The following is a 20,043-nucleotide window of genomic DNA, read 5'->3' on the forward strand; positions in this document are numbered from 1 at the left end:
CGCAATTCTTGTTCTTTGCAGTTGAAGATTTTTACCATGGATTAAAACAATTGGCCTTACAACATTGCAGCCCTCTTAACTGACCTCTTCAGTTCTACTTAGATTTTGTCCTTGAACTAAGTTCTCTACTCTCTAGCCTAGAGTTAATAAGGGTATGGGTTCTCTTTCTTTGCTTGAGACACAGTGTTTCAAGCACCATTTCCAGGATACCTCGTCTAAGTTATCTTTCTTGGACTCTCTTGTGAGGCCTACTGTTCTCTATGGATCTGTGGTTTGGGGTCCATCTCTCCTTGGTTTTGATTGGGCTTGGTTTGAGCGGGTTTAGACTTTATTTTTGAGGCGCATTATTAGATGTCACAGGTTCATACCTCATAGTATCATTCTTGCGAAGTTCGGTGCTCATCCGTTTAGTCTTGCGGCCATTTTTGATTTGATTTGGTTCCTCCATCGTTTCTGTGGCTTTTTGGATCATGCTGGTGATCGTGATCGGTACTCCTATTTAGCTTTTTGTTCGTTTGTATCTATTGCAAGCATTGAGTCTGGTTCTCGCACACGTTGTTGGTATGCACAGGCCTCTTCTCTGCTCGATTCGATTGGGATTGATATTGACTGCCTTCCCCCCTTATAGTTCTCACTGGATGCCCCGATTCATCTCCTCCCATCTTGACAGAAGTTGAATAAGCATGTCAGACTTGACATCTATAGATAATACATTGCCACTACCTGGGTTAACCCTCCTGGTGGGTTACACCCACAGATGTCCTTTTATGCAAAACACTTTTTAGAGATGTTTGATGGTATTATTGTTCGTCCTAGCTACCTATCCTGAAGATGGTCTCATGCTCTGCGTATCTCTTCGGGATCTTTCAGAGTTGGGTCTCACCGTCTTCAAGTCCAAACTGACCATCATATTGACAGTGGAGAGCGGATTTGTAGGTTTTGCACTTCGGGTGAAGTGGAGAATGAGATACACTTCATTTTCCGTTGCCCCAATTTTTATGAGATTAGAGGGAGATTTTTTTGGTTGTTTCGGGTTTGCTTCTCTCTTTATGATTTTTTCAGCTACAATGATCAACACTGTCTCGCACTTTATCTTCGAGAGATCACTATGCTTCGCGATAGCACGATCCAGTCACTGCTTCCGCATCGACACTCGTCTACTCAACTCATTACCGCCTTTTTCACACCATTATCTCCTTTGCGTGGGGTGAAAAGGCCTTCTAGCTCTACTAGATCTACCAGGCATTCCAAATGCGTCAGATCCCAGACCGGCTATTTGCATTAGTGACACTCCTCTACTAGTGGCCACATACAGGGCAGGGCCTTTACTCATCGACATACATATCATTTAGTGACTAACTTCTTTTCATCTAGAAAGGACTCCTAGTCTCTTTGTTGGCCTCATCTCTGGTTCTTTGATGCTTTATCTTGTTGTTCTTGTATTTTTTCTCAGACACCTTTGTGCGCTCGTGCTGCTGTCAGCCTCATTGTTGTAATTATTCAGTCCCATAGACCCTTTGTTGGTCTTTTGTTGGACATTAATATCATTATCTTATCTTATCTAGAAATGAACAACCTCTAAGTGTCATCTCTCTTAAAAGAAACTGATCACAAGACTGTTTGAGTCTTCAAGAAAGAATACTTATCTCTTTGTACTCTGGATGCACAAGAACTCAGCTCTAAAACAATATAATCATGATATTTTGTTCTCTAAAACAATATAATCATGATATTTTGTTCTCTAAAACAATATTTTGTTTAAGTTCCTGTCAATAATTGACTTTGCAGATGTGAAGAGCGTGATGTTTTCTCATTGATTTTTTTATTATTATTTTTATAGGATTAATAGCAGCAGAGATTATTATAGTTCTCTCCAAGGCTAATGTGTCATAATTCTCTGCCTGGATTTTCATTCCATTATTGTTTACATGGATTTCAGTGCATTTTGTAGAAGTATCTGATAACTCTGTCACATTTTATATTGGCCTACCTCAACAATTTGCCATGGTGAATCATCAGAAACTACTTTGATCAGTACAACTGATTACGTACTAATTTTTTTTTCTTACAACATCAGGAGTTTAGAGTTTATATCTTTAGACCAACCTTTTGTTGTTTAAGTTTAGTTGCTCGTATGGCTGCATTTATATCTGGTATGGATTTATGAATGGAGGATTTGTTCCTTTACTATAATAGTTCCTTTCTTGAGCAGTGTTCTATGGTTATGTGCATTTCCAGATATAATTTATTGTGGGCTAATTATTTCTCATGTTTGAGGGGTTTAAAGGTCTTTGTTGTAATATAAATTGTAAATATGACATGTTCTATCTTTTCATTGTTTTTTTCTGTTGACCATACTAATGTTTTCTATTTTGTTAAGTTCGTTATTTTAATGTTTGGAAATTCTTGACTGCCATTTTGTTTTGTTATGGAAGGTTCTAGATGGGTAGGTCTTATTTCTATTCACTTATTCAGGACCAAACGAACTTGTTTTAATTATTTTCAATATTTTCGTGTAAGTATGATGTTTTAGAATCTCTTGACTGTGATTGGTTGGGCTCTAATTTTTTTACTTTAGTAGGACATATCCTATAGATTTTTGTTATCTTTCACTGTTCACCTATGTTTTATTCTAGAGGGTTTCATATTGTGGATTCAAAAAAGCTGAATAGCAACTATCTATTTCCATTTTAGGTGGAGAAATATTTTACTGAAAATGGGATAGAAATTCGGGATTACGAGGTAATATCATCAGATTTGGAATCGCTTTCATCTGGTCCATCGTTAGTGACTATGAAAAATGGAGTTTTAGAGGAGCCTATAAATCTGGAGAATAAAAGAGGTAAGGATACAGAACAGGAGCTGAGAGATGTTCAGAGTTACCCATCTGCTAAAGAAGCAATGGAAGAGAAACATAATCTAATATGGATTGACCCTGCATCGTGCTGTTTTGCCTTGTACACAACATTGCCATCTCATTGTTTGCTGCAGCAACGGTCACCCCTAGCACTATCAAAAGCCTTAAAGGTTGGCCTTCTTCAACCAACAACCTTTTTTTAGCTGCTTTCTTTTTTCACAAGAATGGAGAAGGACTAAACCAGGTACTCTAGTTTGAAATTGCAAATATTGAGAATTTTGTGATAGTGAAAATCAAAATAAGCTACAATTTATTACTAGAAAGAGTTTGGAAGAAAATTTGTTTTTGTTGGATGTATGTCAATTACAGAATTAAATGCTTTAATGCACTTTCAGTTGGATCTTACTCTATGATTGCAAGATAAGATGAAGAATATTTGCGAACATTTTGTCATATTTCATGTGCTTGAGCTGTTGGCAGTACTGTAACTGTACCAGTCAGTATCAATTGATAATATTCCATGCCATAAATGTATAAAATATGTTGGCAGAAATTCATGTACTTTTAGACCTGCAGGGTGAAGTAGGGATGGATGTTAGCCTAATAGAAACTTCAAAACTTTGAAATTGAAGCTTCTGTGTCCAATTTTAATAATGCTACTGATAAGGCTTTATATTTTTCCTTGTTTGGAAGGTGTATGATGATGGAAATGGAAGATTAAGATCATAAATCTATTTGTCTCAACATCATATCAATGGAGTTCTTTAAGATTAAGATCAGCGATCTATTTGTCCCAGCATCACATCAATGGAATCCTTTTGCTGAATACAAATTTAAAACAAAATTGAGTAAATAAACAAGTGCGTTGAACCTCCCTCCATTGCCCTCTGATCTATCAAGATCTTGTGTTTGGCATTGTAATGCTTTCAGAAATACAATGCACAAGAAGCTATGAAGAATGGAGAATTACTAAGCATGAAATAATTAGAAGAGCTAAAGATTTCAAGAGTCAGTAGACTTCGAAATGAGAAAAGTAGATTTATAGCTTAACTCAGAAGAAGTCCTGATCTAGGGATGAATTTGGGATAAAAGAGAGAGATATAAGTGCATATCCCACATTTGTTGAGTGAATGCATTGGTCGGGTAAAAGGGTTATAAATAGAGTATGAATAGGATGCATTTACGAAGTCATAGGGATCAAAGAAAAGTGGATTTGTGAAAATAATATAATTAGATTGATTTAAATGAAATGATTCATGAAAATATTTTAATAAGAGGAAATATGAGGAAAATATTTAAGAACTTTTTATGTGTTTACAGAAGTTAATATTACACCTTAAATATTATACTTGAAGTGAAATAATTGTTTAGGGGGTGAAGAAATTATGTATGTTAATGGATATTAGTATTAATAATAATTTAATCTTGTATTGTCCAAATCTTAAAGAAATACAAAAATAAATTGTTTGACAATTCTCCTGTCGAATAATCACAGGATGGTTACATTTCAAATGGGGAATTACCCACTTCTACATATTCAATTCAGAAGACATGTTTTAATACTTGAAGAGTGCTGGCTTATCTCGTAATTATACCCCATTCCTGCATACATTATAAAGACAACTTCCAAAAGATCTTGCCAATATATAACATATATTAATTAAATGTTAATATTTACAGACCTGAAATATATTGTTGTGTATATAAATAAAAACATAGATAATTAGGTTACGGGGGGACAGGTACTTGGCAGTTGGTACCAATATTTCAAATTTTAAAAAAAGAACAGGACTGGTACCCGGGGCACTTGGAGACTTCAAGTTTTTTTTTAATAATTGAAATTTAATAATTTCTAGAAAATGACGTTTCATAGAACTTTGAAAGAAAGAACAGCAAATAACATTAAGCTTAAATACACTAATGTCAAATGATATTGTGTCAGCGTTCAAACCATGCAAATATATATTTCAATTTTTCATATTAGATTGCAATTGCATATTGAAATCCAAAAATATTGCTAGTTCAATGGCAATTGCTGATTCACAAACAAACAAAAATACAAAAATCAGAAATCTATCATATATGTTGTTATGTTTTGATTTTTAGTTTTTAATTTTCGTTTTTGACTTTTTTCAATGTGGTAGACGTTGAGGTTTTCAACAGGAGAGTGCAGGAGATGTCTTGAGACATAGTCATTGCCCGAACCTTGAGCACCCAGTAAGTCTCCAGAGATGTTTCCGACATGGGAGACAAGTATCAGTACCTGAGACATGTCCCAGGGGTTCGGAGACGGGTCTCCCGGTAACACTGATAAATAATATATCTCTTCAGAAATATACAATTAGGGCAGAAATATATCTCTTCAGAAATATACTTTAGTATATATTTAATATGGACACACCTTTTACCAAGAGTCTTACCTCAAATCAGATATAAAAGGGCATTCACCATCTCTCAAATACGGATCACAGGATAGAAAAATGATTGAAAGAGGAATGATATCTGAATTCTGGAGAAGGGAAGGATGTATTGACTCATAGGCTATAATCATTGACACTATTCTGCATATAGATCGGCTCAATCAGGCAAAGTACTGTGACAATTGTGCTGGTTGGTGCTTACCGTACAGGGTAAAAGGATACTTATCACATATAGTATAGCAAGATATAACACAGAACAGATACTTTATTCATATATGCAATATGCACTTCAATGCTTACATTCTGATTACGCTCATTACAATGATGATCCAAAGTCCTTTCCGGACGGTGTACATATACTTTCCCGAAGGGGTGACTCAACCGTCACGCACCCATTTGGATACTATTCTACCCGTTGGCTACAATATAGATTTTACCGACAACAGTTCGATATTTGATCAATCTCAGTTAAATCAGAATCCATAGCTTCCATCAATATAGCTTCTACAGCCGGTATTGGTGATCTTTAACAAAGAACCTTCCCTACCTTACTTTTGTCATCATACTTGTGGTCATGTATAGTGGCGACTAAACCACATAAACTAGTCAGCGATTATAATACTTTAGACCGAGAGTCGAACTGGAAAATGATGGAGGCACACACAGTAATAAAGAATATGATGCTTCAGACCTGCCCATGTGTTAATGACGGAAGGAATATGTATCATTTGTAAGAACTGGTCAAAGCAAAGGTACAGGCATTGAATCAGATTGAACAGGGAGATTGCATTAACCAATTTTTTATTTCAATCAAATGTGTGAATAATGACATGAAAACTGTGAATCATGTAAACAGTGGCATCTTTACTATCCATATGACAGTTATGGTAACCCTAAGTTTGGACATACTCACTGTCATACAACAGTTAACACAGTATACACAAATGAAATGCATTATGTTAAACCTGACAAGGGTTTAGTGAAGACTGCACAAACTGAAAACTAAACCCTCAATGGATAAACTAATCACAGAGCTTAACTCAAAATATGTATTACAAACTAAACATAAGCAGATGAACTCAAAATGAAAAGAATAAGAAATGTATACACCTGGAGTGTGAGCGCATGCAATCAAGACCTCAAGTTCAAAATGATTCCACCTTCTTTCTAACTGACATCCCATTGTCTGTAACCAAACTGTATATCTTGCAAGAAACAGCCAATCATGATTGTGATGCTCTAGCTCAATAGAGCTAAGGTTAACATAATAGTTTACAAAAACAAAATGAAGCTTCCAATGTGGTGCTCAAAGCACCAAATACGGCGCTTGTATCGCATCCAATTAATGCACATTAATTGCCACTTTAAATTTGACTTTATCAAATGCTTATCAACTCAAGCAATGGCTAGTGGACAGACCAAAAGGTCCTAGCCAAAAACATATTTTTCAATGCCTTGGTCACGGCTTGTGACCTATTAATTTGCACTATATAAACCGTCTTACAAGTGCCTTATTGAAGTGAGCTACCTATACTATGAGATTTCAAAGGTCGATAACTATGTTACTAATATAAACATGTTGTGAACCATATCACTGTAATCATGCTGATGGTGTAAACACAATGCGAACTGCTTAAACTAATCAACACATGATATAAAGCTGTTGTTGCCAAACTGAAAAGAATATCAATAATGTCAAAACTGAAGATGCAATTCTGTCAAATCCACTTACTCGAAAGTGAATGTGCTCACCCAAAACTGAAAATGCAATTCACTATCAATGTCACTTTACAATCCTAGTCAGGTTTTCTGTCATCAAGGATAACAATGGTTTAAGGATCAACAGATGTTTGATATGCTGATCATTATGGTCTCCTTTTCTTCGATGCCCCCCTTTCCAGTGCATTGCTTCCCTCGCTTATAGCTTTTTATTCGAAGGATAAATCACTTCACTTTCCAAGTGGCACCTCTCTTAAGTCATCTACTATTCATTAGTAATCACTAATTACATTAGGTGCTACTCTTAGGGATTGCTCCTAATAATGATCTCTGTCTTATTAACATAGGTAGTCACATTTTTACTAGATTATGATAGCTTCCTTTTATTACTTGAATTGCTTTGCACCCATTAGTTGACAGGTGTACAGTCTTAAATTGGAAGCAGCTCAATTTAATGATGGTTTAACACCCATTTAATGCGATTTCATCATTCATTTGCATTCTCCTCCTTTCTCCTAGGCAGAATTAGGGTAGGACCTAATAGATCCTCTTTAAACCTCCTATTTTCATGGCATAAAGCTTGAGGTTGGATCTAACCACCTAGGTCCTCCCTTTCCCTCATCCAGTCACTCAAAATCAATTTTCTGCACCGTAACAATTATATCTTGAGTTTTTCACCTGATTCTCAAGATTCGAGACCTATTTTGGGATCCCAAAGGAATCTGAAGGGTTCTGGGAACTAGTTGGCAGGGATGAAGTGCGCCCTTTCCCAATCAGGGATGTATTTTGGGTCTGCTTCTCGGGTCCCATGTTTGGATTGTTTTGAGGTGTTAATTTCTAGGTGGGTTGGCCTGTGTGAGAAAGTTAATTTACATCTATATTCATTCCTAAGGCAGATTTCAAGCACATTCACTCGTGAAGGTTTTGGTTTCGTTTTGATTTCCTTTCTTAGGGAGATTTACATTGCAAATTTCGGATCAGGAAACCTTTCATTTTGCAGGTTTCGAATTTGGAAAAAATGGACAAATTGCAGATTTAGATACCCTTTTCGTCCTTTGTTGGAATTGCGAAATCGGAATCGAGATCAGACATGGTTGATTAGGGACGTATTGTTCCCTTGCTTCAGGGGAAAGTTGATTTTGTGCAAAAGTTGACCTTGATTAGGAGAAAGTCGATCTTGCCAGATTGTTGAAAGATTTATGGGTTTTGTAGATCTCGTAGTTTTTAGGTAAGATTAGGGGAATCAACAGTTTTGGAGCTCGTATAACATCTTGTTTGCAGTTTTATATCTTGCAAGGTATACCATTTTTCCCTTTTCCATCTCAATACACCTTATTATCTTATCATATCTTTATATTTTGGTTTTATACTACGTATCTACTTAAACCCTCTTCCTTGCGTGTCTCCCCCTTCATAATGTGTTAGGGTGGATTGATTCCATTTTCGCCCTGCACAAGCTTTCAAAGATGATACATTTCATTCCCTGCAAGAAGACTAATGATGCTTTTCATGTGACAATTGTTTTTCAAGGAAGTGTTGAGACTACATGGTCTACCAAAGAGGATGGTATCAGATAGAGACACTAAGTTTGTTGGGTATTTTTTGCGCACATTGTGGAAGAAGATAAAGACAGAGTTGAACTTCATCTCATCACATCATCCACAAACTGATGGATAGACAATGGTGGCGAGTAGGAGTTCAGAGAATTTTCTATGATGTTTGGTTGGAGATAAGCCAATAGGATGGGAATTGATTTTACTATAGGCAAAATTTGCATATATAATTTCTCAATAGGAAAACTAGTGAATCACCATTCCAAATTGTGTATGGAAGTAGTCCTAGAAATGCTTTTGAATTGAGGAAGTTGGACAAAGGGGAGATAAGTAGTGTTGAAGCTGAGGACTTTGCAGAGCACTTGAAAAACATCTATGAAGAGGCGAGGAAGCACATTACCACGATGAATACATAGTACAAGGCTAAGGCATATGACAAAAGGAGGCATAAGGAATTTCAGGTTGGGGATGAAGTCGTGGTTCATTTGAGGAAGGAGCGATTCCCAGTGGGAACATATAATAAGTTTATCATTTCAGAGTTGATAGACTATCATGAAGGGGGTGTTGAAGATGAGGTCACAAAAGCTCAATGGAGCATTCTGGTAACTACTTCAGCTATAAAGTAGATTGAGGATATATTGGATACTTGTGTTGGCAACAACACAAGGAACAAGAGATATGAAGAATATGTGGTCAAATGGAAATGACAACCTGTGGAAGATTCATCATGGTTGACAAGGGAGGAGGTTAATTGTCTTGGTTTTCCTTTGAAGACCTGAGATGCGATAGAGTCACTTCTCAAATTATATCGGGTGTTTGATCCAAGAGCATCCTAGGTGTAAGGGCATTCTTGCATCACCCGAAAATATTTTTGTTTCTATCTTGTCAATAAAGGTTTTTTCAGTGTAGAGTTGCTATTTGGGGAAACTTACTATTTTTAGTAAATTGTTCGTATGATCTCTAAATGTTCTGATTTCATAGGTGGAGGTTCATCATAGATATATCAGCCCATCAGTTGAGTTTCATTGCCAAATCATATGTATTAGTAAAGTTATTGTGGATTTTTGGTTTAATTTTTAGATATAAAATTGAGCTGAATTTTAAGGGCCTTAGAGGCTTTGAAAGGAGGTCAAATCTTGACTAATGGAAGCTTGTGCAGTTGAGCACTATAGATTAAAAGTTGTTTCCAAAAAGTGGTTATAGTAGCTAATCGGGTCTAGGGTTAAGAAGTTATGGCCTCCGAAAGTTGGGCTACCAGAAATTATAATTTGAAATTGTTTTGAGTTGACTATGTGATAATTATGAAAAATAAAATAATTATAGGGTTGATCGGTCTCAAGGGTGAGGCTAGATTCTAGAAACTTGTTGGGTGGTGGAAAATTGCCTATATAAGGAAGGGTCATAGTGTTGTCTAGGGCATTTCTGGGTGGTTGGTCATGGCTTTGTCTTACAAAATATTGTAAGGAAAATGCCCATGTGGCTTTGCATATTGTATGTATGAAATCTATAATTCCATAGTTTTGGAGATAATAAGAAGCCAATTTTCTGTTAATGCAAATTGTTGTTGTTTCTCTATCTTTGTAATATGTTTGTGGTATTAAGGGGAGTGCCCTTCTTGAGGATGTGCTATCTTTGATGTTGGATCCAAGAAAATGCGAGCTTCTTTGGGACTTCTCTGACATTGTGATGTCATATGTATTATTGTACTTCCATTGTAATTGGATAGTGAGTCCAGAAGGTGGTTTTAAACTTCATTCTCGAGCAAGTGTGCTCTCTTTTTGTTCTCAAATCCTAACTGTATTGTAGACCTTTAACATGGATTTATGTAAATGCTTTGTATCGACATGTAATAGGGTCAGATTTCTTAACAAGGATACTTTAAGATTAGTGCATCATTTTGTTGGTACTATCCCCACTTGGGTTTTCCCTTAGCCAGGGTTTCCTCGAGAACAAAATCATGGTGTTATAAGTTCTCTCTTGTTATATACTTTACTTTCATGTATTGTGATTTGTGGATGTTTATGGTTAAGTTATAAAGTATTAAATATGCTTGAAAGTGCTGCAACACCAATTCACCTGTTGCATGATCCTAACAATTGGTGCTGCGCATTTTACATGCCATCGTGGGTTTTGGGCTCTTGGCTTCTCTCCTATTGTGGTCAGGCCCTTTGCATGTTGGTCTCTACTTCCCAATTGTGGTAATTGTTACGACAACTGGGATTGTCCATGGCTTGTAGGTTGTGGCATCTATCTATATTTGTTCTTAGTTCTTTGGTCGGGCTTCATGGTTATTTGCTTTTTCTCTCTCATCGAGCCTTGCTTCCTTTCTTGCTTGCTGGTTGTTAGCTCTTGTTCCCTGTTTGCACATGTTCTACTCGTTATCCTTTAGCCTTTGGTGACATTTTCCCTTCATATTTGAGCCATGGTTGTTTTGTGTTTGTGTTCCTATTTTGTCAATCGTCTCTTTCATTTTATTGTGTTCTGATTTGCTTGGGCATGATGTTTTGTTTCTTCTGTGCTATGTAGTTGGAGGCCCTTGGTGTTTGGTGTCGATATTTGTTGTGTCTTGAGTCATGGCCCCTCAGAGGAGCATTATCTTTGTTCAATGTCCCGACAAACATATCACTGCAAGTCGTAGAAGATTCAAGAGCTCTGCGATGGACTATGGAGACTAGAATCCAAAATTCTAAACCTTAAATGTAGCTTACAAGACATTTCCAATAGGTTGTCGATTGTTGCTGAGAATGTTGAGCTACGTGGTCTTCTCAATATGAATTGAACAAGCCATAGTTCAGGATGTTGACATTTTAGAAATCAAAGCTAAACATTTCAACGTGGTTAATGCACATGATCAAATTGAGAAGCAACTCAAAATCTTGGGCTTCCACGTGTAACAACACTAACAATTACCCCCACGGCCCAATCTGCCTCCCCCCGTCCATTTGTTGGTGTAGAACTTGTTCAATCCAAACTCACCGAGGAACGTATAAGGAGATCTTGGGAGCTCAACCTCAAGGTGCAAGGTCTCCCCTCGATCTCCCTTGATGATATGGAGATCTTGGGAGCTCAACCTCAAGGTGCAAGGTCTCCCCTCGATCTCCCTTGATGATATGATTGTTGGGTCGACATTTCTTAGTGATTACCTTGGTCTCACTGGCATCATTTTGGATAGAGCATGGATTGGTTACGAGATTACAATTTTTCTACGCTTTCATTCCACTGCTGACCATCTATGCACTGTGAGGGCTATAGAAAAGCTTTTCCATTGCCTACGAAGGTTTTAATGGATGAGGATCTTACCAGATTGTAGGTGGTTGAACAATCTAGAGATTTTGTGACAACAACAAGAAAGTGGCAAATGTGTTGTTATTAGGAACCTTAAGGCTATCATTAGGGATTGCTCCCCCCTGGATGGGAAACCAAGCACCTTGTTGCTGTAGTGAAATGACTGTCCCATTGCCTATAGGGCGAGGATGTCATGTTGGATTCTCTTTGAGTTAATTGTTGGAATGGGTCCTTTTGGTCTTCACGTGAGCTTCTTTAAGATTGTAACAAATGGTTTTTCATAACAAAATAAGACGATTGATAAAGAGTTTTCCCCAACAAATTATTAAACAAATAATTGAATTCCTTTTCATGGGACATTAACTGCTTTTAACTACCAACGGTTAATTGAAATAATTAAAATAACGATTAACTGAAATAACTGTATCAATGATCAACTATAATAACTATAATAATGATTAACTGAAATAACTGTAACAATGATCTATTGAAATAACTATAATAACGATTATGAAATAACTGTATCAATGATCAACTGTAATAACTAGAATAACGATAAACTGAAAATAACTGTAACAATGATCAACAGAAATAACTCGAATAACGATTAACTATCTTTCCCTAAATACAAGTAAAGTAAATGCTTAACGTGAAAAAAGAAGAACATACAAGTAATATCTAGTGAGTCTTTAGTTGGTTGTGCAAGCCTCGACTTTAGGTAAGCCTCGACTTTCGGTAAGAGGGGAAGCATTGACTTAGGCTTAACCTCCCAACCTCGGACCATACTTATCTCCACAGAATCTATTGAATTAGAAAGGCCCTCCCTACCTCGAGATCGGGTTTGGGATACTTTTAGTCTAGCCACCTGAGCATTCCGTTGTTCAGATAGTTCGCACAGTTATGGACGGACATGTCTGAATAATTGACTCTACTGACATCAAGTGATCATAGATGGCAAACATGCCTTTAAACGACCTTGGCCAAGGTTTTCTGATGGGTTCAATGGACCGATCACCACCGCTCGACTTGACAACAGGGGAACAACAATATGAACGAGCATGAGCTATTACATAAAATTATTTAGATTCATTGTATCATATCTGACTTTATTTCCATGTCAATGCCGATTATTATCTCATCTCTTCACCTTTTCCAAGGCTATACAGCCGGTGAGTCCTAGGTGCTCGGAATCTCAGAGCAATCAACTCTGTCCTTTGATTCTTAACTGATTCATGAATAATATATGTTTCTAGCTTATCACAATCTGTGATTTGAAAGAATATGTTCTTCAAGACTTGCAAAAATATCATTTGATTTTGATTTCCAGTGTCATATTTAAATCATGATTTCATAACATCATAAATAACTCTTTCTTAAAGAGGTTCTAACCGATGATACTCAAGATGAATATAACTACAGTTTACTAGCTATGGTAATCGGAGTTCAGTAACAATTGATAAAGAAATATGTAGCAATGCTTGGAACGTGATTGACCACATAACCTGATATAATTTGGAAAGATAGGAGTCTAGCTAGACGCTATGATTCAACTCTTCCTTGAAATGATCTCCAGGCGCAAAATCCAGTGTAAAATATATCACTTCTTCAGCAAAGAAGATTAATACAAGGCAGAAAGAGATTGGTAATGCTATAGATGCAGAGATTTCAAATGGTATTTGCAGAGGTATCAGGTGGTAGATGGAAGTCGGAAATGAGAAAGGAAGTTGGAAATATGATTTGTATGTCCTCCGTCTCTCTCGACCTCATGATATATTAAAGATTAAAAGACTCTTTGGCTTCCAAGAAGCCATAACATAAGAAGAAGAGTCTTGGCTCTTGGACGCCAATAAAATATGCCAAGTGTCATTTGGTTTTCTAGCAAAAAGAATGAAATAAAGATGGAAAAAGATTTAAAGGTTATAAATCGAAAATAATTATGGTTTATATCTACCTACATGCACGTAGATATGATTATGAGGTGACATCATACTATTATAAAAGAATTAATAATATTATGGTGTCACTTTATTCTTATATCTGTTTACGTACATAGGTATTTATAATAATTATGTGTTGGAAAGATCAATCAAAATCCTTTGAGGTACGTATTATATTTTAATTAAATTATTTTATGTTTTAAAATGTTTACTTAATAGCTCATGTAGGTCCTTCAATTGTATCTTGAAGTTCAAGTCGCTAGGTCCTTACTAAGGCAATTTAAGGTCATACCTGTCAACTTGATGATTGGACTAAGCTAGTATCCCATTCCGTTGATCCCGTTTAGCAATGCTTCCCCCCTTCATTTTCTCTTGCAATCACCCGTGCAATACTTCCACGACAATAACAAGTTCCATAATAATTTTCATATTTGCATTTAAAAGAATTTAATTATTAACCATAATTCCAAAATCAAGCAACAGCTAAACATCACATGACAAATAATGAATAACGACCATCTTCATTGAACAGTTAATACAACGGATATAAATAACTACCTACTTCACATGATTATGAAAGAAAAATCCATTCTGTCTAACGGCTATGAATAAATTTAAAATTAGGTCAAAATTTGGGATGTAACAAAGATGCCGTGGGTTCTTCCAGTATCCTCCTCACTAAAATTCGAGTATCCAGTTTTTCTTCTCCTAGGTATTTTAGTCTTTTTCAGGCTTCCCACTTATTGATGCAAGACTAGGAACTCTGGTGGGGTCTGCGACTTTGGTAGGTTTGCATGTTTTGTCAACAATTATCTTTGTGACATGATTTTAGTTGTTTTGTCAAATGCCTTTGCTAGATTCATGTGGGTTCAACTGTCAGTATTACCCCTTGTATCAAAGACACCTTCATTGAGTGTCCTACTTGCATCCGACATCCTTGCTTTACACTCTTTGTAGTGGTTTTGACGGTGATCCCTATTGTGACCTTTATGATAACATTGCTCAGCTCCCAGTGGCTAGTGACATTCTCATCTTAGACAATTTGAATGACACAGTTCAATTTGCTTAGGTGCCCCGTCATGATAAGGTGTTGGATCCCTTTTGCATTGATGATAAAGTTCACATTACTTTAGGATTCCCCTCATTTTTCAGTTTATGCTTCCGAACACTTTAAATATGGCCGGTGTTTCCATCTCTACCTGCCTTTGGCTCATGTGATTTTGAATGTATTATTCTGCTTCTCGAGTGCCTTTAGCTTCACATGTAGGTCTCATTGTGGTGGGGCCACCATGGTTGATTATGTGTTATCTAGTAAGTTGTCCCTCCATTCCATTTACCACTTGTCCATCATTTCCATTCCTCTGGCAGATCATGCCCTCCTTGGCCTTTCCCTTTTGTCCAACTTTGCTGACCTCGTCACTTCCCCATCTCTCCCACGTGCCTTGTTTCACTTTGAGGATGATGACCTCGACCTTTTCTCTGCCATCGTAGATTTCTTCTCCCTCTCCTCGCTCAGTTCTCTCTTGGGTATGTCATATCCATGTTTCACCGCCTTTTGGTCTCTACTTGGGATGCTTCCCTTACTTCGCCACCCTTCGATTTAGCCCATCTAGATTGAGGAACCCTTCTGTATGAACAAATGATATAATGATGATTGCAAAACCCTCTACTAGACTTCACATTCTAGTTTGTACCTTCACCACCACACCTTCGCTGAGTTGTAGACTCGTTATCGTCTTCTTCAACACAAGAGGCACCTCTTCATCTCACAACATAGTATAATTCTCTGTGCCTCCCTCATCCACTCCCCCAAGTCTTTTTGGTGCACCCTCCTCCCTCATGAATCCTCCCTCCCCTTCGCGCTTGACTTTAGCTACTTGTTTTTCAACACCTTTGAGCTTTATGTTATCCCTAGCTAGCTCCTCATCTAGTCCATGCCTTGGTGTCCATATCTTCTATAATATCCCTGTCATAAAATAAATGTACTCATTTAATCTTTGTAACGGGCCGATTGATTTATTTTATCTCGAACCCATTTTATTTAGTTTTCGTACTTTGTGTCGCCGTCGGTTAACTTTGTACACCCTCGGAAAGTTTTTCCTGATGTGTATTTAAGCGCGGCTTGTAGTCCGTTTGTAGGTATGCTTGGATTATATTTTCTCTGTATTGCGGATTCCTGTTGGAGTTTGGAATTGTTCGCCATTTCGGAAGTGAAAGACCTTCCCTATTTGGCTTGTGCGGTTTCGGTGGGATTCAACCCTCACCCTATTCCGTTGTTGCATGTATTACTTGGATCGGCTCTGGCAAGTTGGAGTATCTTTGGTAATTATTATTTGCATCTAAGTCTCTGTTATTGTTGATTTTTCTATGATGTACTGTGTATGCACCACGATTACATTTTGTGTTGGATTCTGGTTCCTACCCCCCTTTTTTCGTACTGTCCTTCCTCACAGCTTTCATCGTACATACACCTTGACTTACCCATTATTCCGTACTGAGATACATCTTTTGCATCATCGTACGACCATCTCTAATCCACCATACAGCTTGCTCTAATTCAATCGTATGACCTTCCTGGCACAATGTACGATATTCTAAATTTCAGCTGTACGGCTTTGTTTCACTCCTCCAATTTGGGCCACGCAGCACGGGAAGTGGCCGTGCAACACGGGCAGTAGTCGCGCATCATAGGTAGTGGCTGCGTAGCACGGGTAGTAGTCGCGCAGCACAGGAAAATGATCGTGCAACATGAGAGCATCTCCGAAACTGTTTGGGAACATTACAGTTAAAGTGATCGCACAGCACAAGAGCATCTCCAAAATTGTTCGGGAACATTTCAGTGGTATTAGAGCCTTCGGTCTTGCCAGCCTGTGGATAGTGAATGAGAGTTTATAGTCGAAAGAGAAGGATACATTCGGTTGATCGAATGGCTGACAAACGAGAATCGACCGTCACCGAACTTGTGGCACTTTTGAGGGAACTTGCCCGGAATCAGGCACAGATCACGGATACGCAGCGACTCATGGAGGAAACCCTCAAGAAGTTGGCGGAGAACAAAATATTTGGTGAACAAAATGGGCACAGCGCGGACTCAGTATCGGGTAAACCACACCCTCAGCTGGCACGCTCTTGACCTTCCATGCCGACTTTCCCACCACAAACGGAAGCACACCACGAGGAGAGACTACCAACTTTCGAAGAGATAAGAGAGGACTGGAGGAATGCAAACCTTGAAGAGGATATTTCCTACAAAGATTACGTAGATCTAAGGATGAGATACTCAGGAGTCGGAAACAGAGGAGGATATTTTAACGATGATCTCAGGAGAAAATTGAGTAAGGTGAATCTGTCTTCATTTGATGGATCGGGCTCCATTTTAGCACAGGCGTGGGTGATGAAAGCCGATAACTACTTCCAGCTGAATGCTATGCCTGAAGAAGAAGCTATCAAGTTCGCCGCGTTGCACTTGGAGGGTGTTGCACACGAATGGTGGCACCACGACACTATCACACTAGGGCATGATCAAATAAAGACCTATGCGGAGTTTACAGAGAGATTAATAGAACGATTTCATGGAAAAGACCCCGAGCTCAATTTCAAAGATCTGGCACAATTGAGGCAAACTGGATCGGTAGATCAGTTCATTGCAGAATTTTAGAGACTTTCCGTGTTGGTCACAGACATCTCCGAAAGGAGACGTGTCGTGCTCTTTATGGACAGGTTGGTAGAACCATTGAAGGGTTGGGCGAAGGGATTCAATCCATCAACCCTGTCGGAAGCGATCAGTAAGGCCCGAAGGATGGCATCGTTGTCGGCATCATCTTCATCATCTCGGAGTTACTCACATCCGAAACCACCAATGTTTCCGAGGGACAAACCTCCACCGAAGAAGCCGTCATTGGATGAAGCATCCCGACAAGAACTCCGAAGGAAGAAGTTGTGTTTCAATTGCAAGAGGCCTTGGGAGCCTGGCCACCGATGCCTCGGGAAGGGGAAGATCCATTTCATCGAGGTAATGTTTGATGAAGAGGACGAACAAGAACAAGAGGAAATACCAGTGGAAGATATCCAACCTAGTGGTGACACCAACATGGCCAGTTTAAATCGAACGGAGAGGATTGCCACCTTGGTACAACATAGGGGATCCATTGCTTTGGCGGGCAGTTCGAGGTGCACAGTTTTCCGTGTACGGGGTACCCTTCAAGGACAAAGGGTCATGGTAATGCTGGACAATGGAGCTACTTTGACTTCATGAACTCATCCTTGGTAAAGCGCAGAAGTCTCCCTACGAAAGCACACGCAGGCTTTTAGGTCAAGGTTGTCGGAGGGATTTTCCTGCCCTGCACGCACCTTGTCCCTCAGTTGAGCATCACGATGGCAAATCACAGGGTCACGGAGGACTTTTTCATAGTGGATCTTGCCGACATGGAAGTCATTCTTGGCATACAGTGGATGGAGATGCTTGATGAGTACACTTAGAGTTTCAAGCGAATGGACTTCACTTTTATGGTTGACGGAAAGAAGGTTGTCCTCCATGGGATGGCAAATGAAGGTCCGAAGGAAGTTTTTGCGCATCGGATGGAGGCAATCTTGCGGCACAATGATGTTGAGTGGGTTGCGCATTGTTTTATCTCGATGGAACCTATGAAGGGGCACCAAACACCTACAGAAGATGATGAGCTTCAGGATATTTTAAGTAGGCATGAAAAAGTTTTCATGGATATTCCACCTGGCACACCACCGTATCGGGGGTTTGAACACTGCATCGGGGGTTTGAACACACAATAGAGTTGGAATCAGGGGCAAAAGCAGTCATAACCACTCCGTACTGCCACCCCAAGAAATTCAAGGATGAGATTGAACGGATGATTTAGGATTTGCTTGAGAAGGGATGGATCCGTCCCAGTTCTAGCCCGTTCGCGTCATCTGTGGTGTTGGTCAAGAAGAAGGACGGAACGTTGCGCATGTGTGTGGACTATCGCACTCTGAACAAAAGGACAATAAAGAACAGGTACCCCATCCCGAGGATAGATGAGCTGTTGGATGAACTACATGGCGCGGTCTATTTTTCAAAAATAGATCTCCGTTCTAGATACCATCAGATCCGAATGAGGGAAGAAGATGTGGAGAAAATGGGCTTCTGCTGCCACTACGGACACTATGAGTTCCTGGTCATGCTGTTCGGTTTGAGCAATGCACCTGCCACATTTCAGTCGTGCATGAACTGCATTTTCAATAGACAGTTGCGTAAGTATCTATTGGTATTCTTTGATGATCTTATTTATAGGACATTGGAGGAGCATTTGAAGCATCTGAATGAAGTCCTGAGTATCATGGAGGAACAACCCTTGTTCGCCAAACAGTCCAAATGTGAGTTTGGTATGACAGAGATATTGTATTTGGGGCATGTCGTCAGTCAATACGGGGTTCAAGTGCATCAAGAGAAGATTCAGGGTATCCTCGACTAGCCTCCCCCAAAATCACTCACGGATCTGCGAGGGTTCTTCGGATTATGCAGTTACTACAAAAGATTTGTCAAAGGTTTTTCTCAGCTCAGTGCGCCTTTAACGGATCTGACGAAGAAAGGGGCTTTCTAGTGGAACAAAGAAGCACAACTCACATTTGATAAACTAAAAGAGGCCATGAGCACTTGCCCGGTTCTAACACTGCCTGACTTCACCCGACCGTTCATTTTGGAATGCGACGTGTCTGGGGAGGGCATTGGAGCGGTTCTAATGCAGGACAGACACCCCATCGCCTATGAGAGCAGGAAGCTTACACCAACAGAATGCCTGTATTCTATTTATGATAAAGAAATGTTGGCCATCGTATGACCAAGTTTTGACAGTATCTGGTTGGTGCCAAGTTTGTTGAACGTACAGATCACAACAGTTTGAGGTATTTCCTGGAGCAGCGAGATTTGAATGAACGGCAACAAAAATGGGTAAGCAAAGTTCAGTCTTTTGATTTTGACATTGAATATGTAAAGGGGAAAAATAATGTTGTTGCAGATGCTTTGTCCTGAAAACCCACCATCTGCTCGCTAGAACAGATCCCAGCAGACTAGAAGGCACAACTGTTGGTAGAATATTCCAAGAATACGTTTGCTTGTGAGATAATGGATGGTCACATCCACGATGATTGGTACAAGGTGGTGAATGATATCATCTATTATAAAGATCGGATCTACCTAGTGCCGGAATCCAAACTGAAGTAGAAGATCCTGAAGGAAGTGCACGACTCCCCTCTGGTTGGACATCTCGGCTTCCTTA

At 38.8% G+C, this 20,043-nt stretch overlaps 1 protein-coding gene across 1 annotated transcript in view; it reads left to right on the plus strand.

Annotated features, from left to right (window-relative positions):
• Positions 1–20,043, plus strand: part of APP1 (aminopeptidase P1) — a 200,027-nt gene that overhangs the window by 72,889 nt on the left and 107,095 nt on the right. Inside the window, exon 6 of the mRNA XM_089818888.1 lies at positions 2,695–3,027. Coding sequence (XP_089675014.1) covers positions 2,695–3,027 — 333 coding nt within the window. The remainder of the gene's footprint in view (positions 1–2,694; positions 3,028–20,043) is intronic.

Source organism: Cupressus sempervirens, chromosome 3 (genome assembly GCF_028749045.1).
Source record: "Cupressus sempervirens isolate cs-2001-9-10 chromosome 3, ASM2874904v1, whole genome shotgun sequence".
NCBI classification, from domain to species: Eukaryota; Viridiplantae; Streptophyta; class Pinopsida; order Cupressales; family Cupressaceae; genus Cupressus; species Cupressus sempervirens.